The sequence below is a fragment of the Salmo salar genome, chromosome ssa04 (genome assembly GCF_905237065.1).
Source record: "Salmo salar chromosome ssa04, Ssal_v3.1, whole genome shotgun sequence".
NCBI lineage: Eukaryota > Metazoa > Chordata > Actinopteri > Salmoniformes > Salmonidae > Salmo > Salmo salar.
Window position 1 is genome coordinate 83,957,536 of NC_059445.1, and position 6,343 is coordinate 83,963,878.

Sequence of the window (6,343 nt, forward strand, 5' to 3'; positions counted from 1 at the left end):
AATGATTTTCAATGTGAGTGTCATTATTTCTATATAGCCAACACTTTCTCCTTCTGAACTTCTAACACCGGTAGGATGGGTGTGGCTTTGTGACAATGACCACAAGAGCAGCCACTCAGAGATTTGATGCAGTTACACCTCTGACATTGCCTGAACAAAGACAATGATTTTCTATGCAGTTCTGATTTAATCTAAGCCCTAATTTTTGTTAAATTACCTTGGGGTGGACAAATTAACATAAGGCTTTACACGAGGCTAAGAGTTTTAATCCAAATCAGCCCCACATCTCAGTTGGATCTACCCAGCAAACGCTCCTACAACATTGGGAAGCTTAATGTTCTAATGGAGACTGTCATAAACTTCGTCGTCTGAAGAGGAGAAATCGGACCAATATGCAGCGGGTATATGAATCATATTCTTGTTTATTTGAAGAAAAATTAACGCTGAACAAAATAACGACGAAAAACAGTCCTGTAAGGTAGTCTGACTATACACGGAAACAACCACCCACAAAACACAAGCTGAAAACCCCTACTTAAATATGGCCTCCAATTAGAGGCAACGAAGAACATCTGCCTCCAACTGAAGGCGAAAACCAAAAACCCGAACATAGAAATTGAAATTCTAGAAATACAAACATAGAAATACATGACATAGAAATATACCCAAAATCCCAACATACACTAAACAATCACACCCTGCCACACCCACAAACCAAACTACAATAACAAATAACCCCTTTACTGGTCAGGATGTGACAGAGACCCAAATTTGGTTTCCAGATAATGTTAGCAGGACAACATTCCATGACTGATTTGTTGGAACCCCCTGCCGTCTATGCTACTTTTCCTTCAGGAATTCTCGCTCATTTGGGAGTACATCTTCTCCTTTTGCAATCTTATCCAGAATCAAAGACTTTTTCTTCATTTTCTTCAACTCTACGATCCGATCCTCGAAGCCTGGCTTCCGTTCGTCCTCCTCTGTGCGAATGATTATCTCAATGTATTCCATAGTGGAGAGAGAGCTTGGCTTCAGGGCAACATCATTAAGGCTCTTGAGACAGTCAGAAGACTTCTTGATCAAATTCATCAGTGCGTCCCTGATCCTATGAAACTCATCCTCAAGCTTATCCAGTATCTCCTTGGTTTCCATAGACTTGCCCCACGCCTTCATGAAGTTGTCCTTCATTCCTTGAATAGTCTTTTTCTCTGTCTTTGTGTCATATGTCAACAAGACTTTTTCCCTGTCGTGGTCAGTGGAAGAGCATTTTCCTGGACATACGGTACAGTTGCCATCATCATCCATCACGGCACAACTATTGATGTCATCCTCATGTGGGAGGAAGCAGCAGGTGTGACATGTGAAATTGCATATCTTGCAGTTTGTCGCAAAGTCCTGGGATAATTTGCTTCTCTTCACCTGCAGCACATTTACCTCGGTTTCAAAATTTTTGTTCTGTTTCATGTTCTCATCCTCGTTCTCCAGACACTGTTTGAAGCTTTTGATCTCACTTAGCTTTGACAGACCTGCTGTGATCTGAGGGGTCAGGCGTGTCATGGTCTTCTCCAGAAGCTCACGTTCTTCCAGAACTTTCTTTGTCAGGGTCAGATCTTTACTCTCAATGGTTTCCAATGCTTGAAAAAATGTCTTCATCTCCTTGAAAGTTGAACTCCATTGCTCTGGACACTGGGCCTTATGATCATCATCAGTATCATCCTCTTCAGAGCTGCTCTCTGTCTCCTTTGAGAACAGAAATGAACTGTTGAATTTGAAATGGGTTGGTAGCCCCTTCTTGTTTTTCTTACAAGGCAGATTTGCATCTTTGATGGCTTCTAGCACCGGTATGTGCTTCCCATCAACAAATGTCACAAGCATCAGGATGTTTTTCAGCAACATCCTTTCCAAAGATGGACAGGATGGAATCAAAGACGTATCTCTGGGACGGACTGAGACGAACAAGTGGTGCCTGTACTACAAAGCAGACTGCATCAATGTGATCAATCCCTAAAGGATTACACAAGAAATCCTTCAACATCTGGGTGAGCAATTTATCTTGAGCCATTCCTCTGGTGTCTCCGAACCCTGGTGTGTCAATGATGGTCAGAGAATAAGGAATCTGAAAGCCTGGCTGGTTGTAGAGCTCGTATGATGTCACAACCACAGTCTGGCTCTCAGCCTGTGACCTGTTGGTCACCTCATGGATGAGCTTAAAGCGGTAACAGTCTTCCCACTTTACCCCGAGAATGTAGTTTATCATGGCATTGACCAGAGTTGTTTTTCCTGCACCTGTGGCCCCCAGAAGCAATATCACCTTGTTATTACCTTGCTCAACTTTCTTCCCAAATCTGTACTGGTCAAAACTGTCACTTACACTCAACTTCTGTTCCAGATTCAGCCAGTGGATTGACGGGTTGCCCTTTTCCACCTTCTGGGATTTTGTGAGGAACTCCTCACTTTTTGCTCTGGTTGATTTGCTAGTCTTCGGTTGGGGATCAGAGACCCTAAGGGTAGTCATCACAGTCTCAGGACTGGGTAGACTATTCCCTGCTTCGCCACAGTTAGCAGAGACTCTGATGCTGTATGCAGTGTCAGCCTCAAGTCCTTCCAGTGTACTCGCTCTAGTGGTGGTGTTGATGGTGTGCCACATCTGATTGTTTATAGCATTTAAACTCTTTCTGTATTCAACCACATAACCAATGACTTCAACATCATCTCCCACCATGGTAGGAATGTCCCAGTTCACGCTGAAACTTCCCGATTCTATCCTCTTCTCTGTGGGTGGTCCAGGGGGACTACATGGGAGGGTCCTGAAGTATTCTGTCCAGTCACTGGAGAGACTCACACCAGGTCTACACACCGCCTTGCAGCTAAAGCGATACTTTTTGTAAGGGTCCAAACGACTGATGGTGACCTGGTTAGTTGTAGCATCCGATTTGACCTCGGTCCACTCAGAGTCAGCCTGCTCAGCCTGGTACAAAACCTGGTACGACTCCACAGAGGTAACAACAAGGTTGGGAGGGTTGACTTGCAAGTGGACACAGTCATGCTCCAGACTCTTGATGGTGGGAACACCTGGCTTTGATGGCAGCTCAAACTGTGGACTCAAAAGTGTCCCTCTTTCATAGACATGGATGGAGGACGCAGTGAGGTGTTTGTTTGGAATTGATGCAATGCAGAATGCAAGATTTACTCTGTCTTTGTTTGACTTTTTGAAGTCTAGGAACAGATGTATGGTTTGCCTGGTTAGGGTGGTTACCTCCCCCGAGCGAAACCACTTTTCTGCTGTAGGCTTCCCAGCTGCGTTGGGGTTGTAAGGGATCAGTGAAAAATCACTTTTTGATTCTTCCAGCAAGTAGTTCTCCAAGACTACCTCATAGTCTTCTTTCTCCTTCAAATAGGAAAATGCAAAACACACTACATAATCATTAGATTTATCAAGCACTATTCCATCCAATTCACTGCTTGAGTACACAACTTGTACCTCTTTCATTATGTCAAGGTAAGAGCGGACAACATTCATCTCTCTCTCTCTGTCGTCCAGGTACGTGATCATGAGGTCATTCTGGAATGGAGAACGTTCTTTGCTGTTGATAATTTTTATCAGCTCTTCCTCCTCCATTCCTCCTCCTCTTATGTTGGGAAGAACCTTGCAGAGACCTTTCTGGAACACCAACTTGTACTCTGAGCACAAGTCCCTGAACTTGTTGAGCTTGGCATTGAGTTCAGGGAACTTGATAGCCATGTCTTCCTTCATCATGTCCTGGCATTGTACATCAGTATTGTCCAGTCCGTCCATGATTCGCTGTGCGCGACGCACCAGGCTAACACTGATCTGCCTGACTAGCTGGGCAGCTGCAGAGTCCAGGTTCTTGAGAGGATAGAGCCAGACGGTCATGGGCACAGCATGTTTTCCATTCTCCCCTAGCAGACATGGCAGGCCAGCATACACCTTGATGGCATCTTCAAATGTGACAGGGTTGTTTTCTAGAGCCAAATCACCATGGAAAGTGCAGTTGAATTTATTGGCCTCTCTCTGCTCTTCCTCACTCATCTTCAAATTTGCCTGCCCTTCTATTGATATGAGAGGGATCTTTTTTATTGTGGCCTGCAGGTTGCCATGGATGTCCTGGTGGTTTTCTCCTGAGGAAATATCTTGGTCAAAAACGAAAAAGGCCTGCGCTCCGTAGAGCAGGGCAGTCACCACATGGGTTGCAGAGCCCTCTTGTAAGACATTAGAGTATTTCACATTTCCTGCCCCCAGGTGGTCCATGGTCAGCTGCTCGAAGCGAGAGGTGGTACGGTACTGCAGAGAAACCCTAGACTGACGCTTTGAGGTCTTTTTGTCATGTAGGAATTCAGCAGAACCCTTCACACTGACTAAGCCACCAAGGAAACTGGCCTCAAGAGATGCAGACACATTCAAAGCTTCTGACTTGGCTTCACTTGAGTCTGAAGCAATGATTTTGAAGTCAGTGTTCGGTTGTGGATGAACATTGATGTGTTTCTGCAGCATCTCAGAATCCCAGAGAGTGATACCTGCAGTTTAAAGAGAATGACCAAAGAATGTTTATTGTGAAAAATATACTCCAACGTGTACATGTGTAAATATTTCTATATGTAAACATGGCTTATTTCAAATAACTAATTGAAGGTAAATATTTATTTCAACGTAAATATTCTAGGTGACATGACAAGCATAGTTAGAAAACCTACACCTCCTACACTCAGAAGTAAAGAGACTGTGTAGCACCATTTGAACCAGTCTGGATATGGGTTCTATCTGGAGCTTCTTTCAGGTCAAATAGAACCTTTGTTCCAAATAAAGGGTTCTATTTGGAACCAGAAAGAGTAATATCTCGAACGGTCCCCTACAGGGACAAATGGTGCCACATACACAATCATTAAAAAAAGTACCATCTTTGCCATTGACAGCATTACTACTATATGAACACTTAAAAACAACCTGCAAACAATCAGTCTTTTGTCCCAAGTGCGTCCTCTAACTTTTCTTACTCTGTGGTAACCATAGAGATGCACCAGAAAGCTAATCTCTCTCTGCAATGGCCGATTCTGTGACAGCATCATAGAGGACTTTATTGCCCAAAAAAACCTGTTTTAGCATGGGCAGCGCCATTTAGGACTTTCACCATTTGAAGTAGTCAACTGGGAGATACTTCCTTTGGGTTAAGGAAGGATTACATAATTCAATCTGGGTCCTCTGGAGGGATCAGACAGAATATAATCGCTGCCAAGTGGTGATGTTAGCATAGCGCTAACTTATGCCATGTTATCTGATGGTACAAGCTACAATTTAGCATTCTGTCACGTGCAAGTAAATCAAGAATTTTTATTAGCTGAGACTCATTTTGAGTTGGAGAAACTGTTTAAATTTAAATGGTTGCTTATGTTCACAAGTATGTCCCCAATGTCTTCAACTTCTATGAGTGTATTAGCAGTTTGTAAATAAACTGAAAAGGTGCATATCACCACCTACTGTGTGAAGTGTGTCTAGTCTGAACAGGTATAAAGCCAAGGTTGGTGATTTACTGACATCTGCAGTTATGGAATGTCTGCTGAGGAGTGCAATTCATTGGCTGACCCCTCCTGCTGATTCTTCCTTAATCCATAGTAACTACTTTAAAATGGTGAAAGCCCTCAATGGTGTTCCCCGTGCTAGAACAGTGTGCCCTCTATCCAACTCAATGTTGGAAACACTCTCAATGAATTTAAGATAATGCACACTGATTACCTCCAAACCAAAGAGGAATAGTTTCCTGTACCTGGAATGAGGACATCTCTACGACAGTCATACAGCATCCCCAGCTGGAAGGGTCGGCCCAGAGCAGCTAGCTCGATGGTCTCCGAGTCAGACATGACTCAGTGTTCTGAAAACATATCAGTACTGGGGTTACTTCAGCAGCCCCAGTATTAGAAAATTGCAACAGATAATATGGCCGTCAACATAAAATCATAGTTTTTTTGCTCATTGCCCATGCAATGCAGCGTGTGTAAAATATCACTGATACAGTATGTGATGCAAACATTTGTGTCACTCACATCTTCGTCCGGCAGTCTTGATGTTCTTACTGAAGAGGAAGAGGGCTCTGGAGCCTTAACGATTGGTGCTCTTATTTCTTTGGAAAAAAACTTAAACTGCAGAAACAAAATATAAAGACACTGTACATGTTGATGGTTTTCTGGTGGAAATAATGTAGTCTTAATTACAACAATCCACCTTAAGAGTTGACTAAGTAATGTACCAAACTGAAAATATAGGAGATACAGTTGAAGTCGGAAGTTTACTACATACACTTAGGTTGGAGTCATTAAAACTCGTTTTTCA

The 6,343-nt window shown here is 43.2% G+C and overlaps 1 protein-coding gene across 1 annotated transcript; it reads right to left on the reverse strand.

The window, feature by feature from the left end:
• Nucleotides 1-402: 402 nt before the first annotated feature.
• Nucleotides 403-5,942, reverse strand: LOC123742506 (uncharacterized). The gene is given in 3 exon segments (XM_045717423.1): nt 403-1,890; nt 1,892-4,536; nt 5,781-5,942. Coding segments are annotated over 3 exon segments (3,789 nt in total). The 5' UTR covers nt 5,875-5,942; the 3' UTR covers nt 403-840.
• Nucleotides 5,943-6,343: the final 401 nt, after the last annotated feature.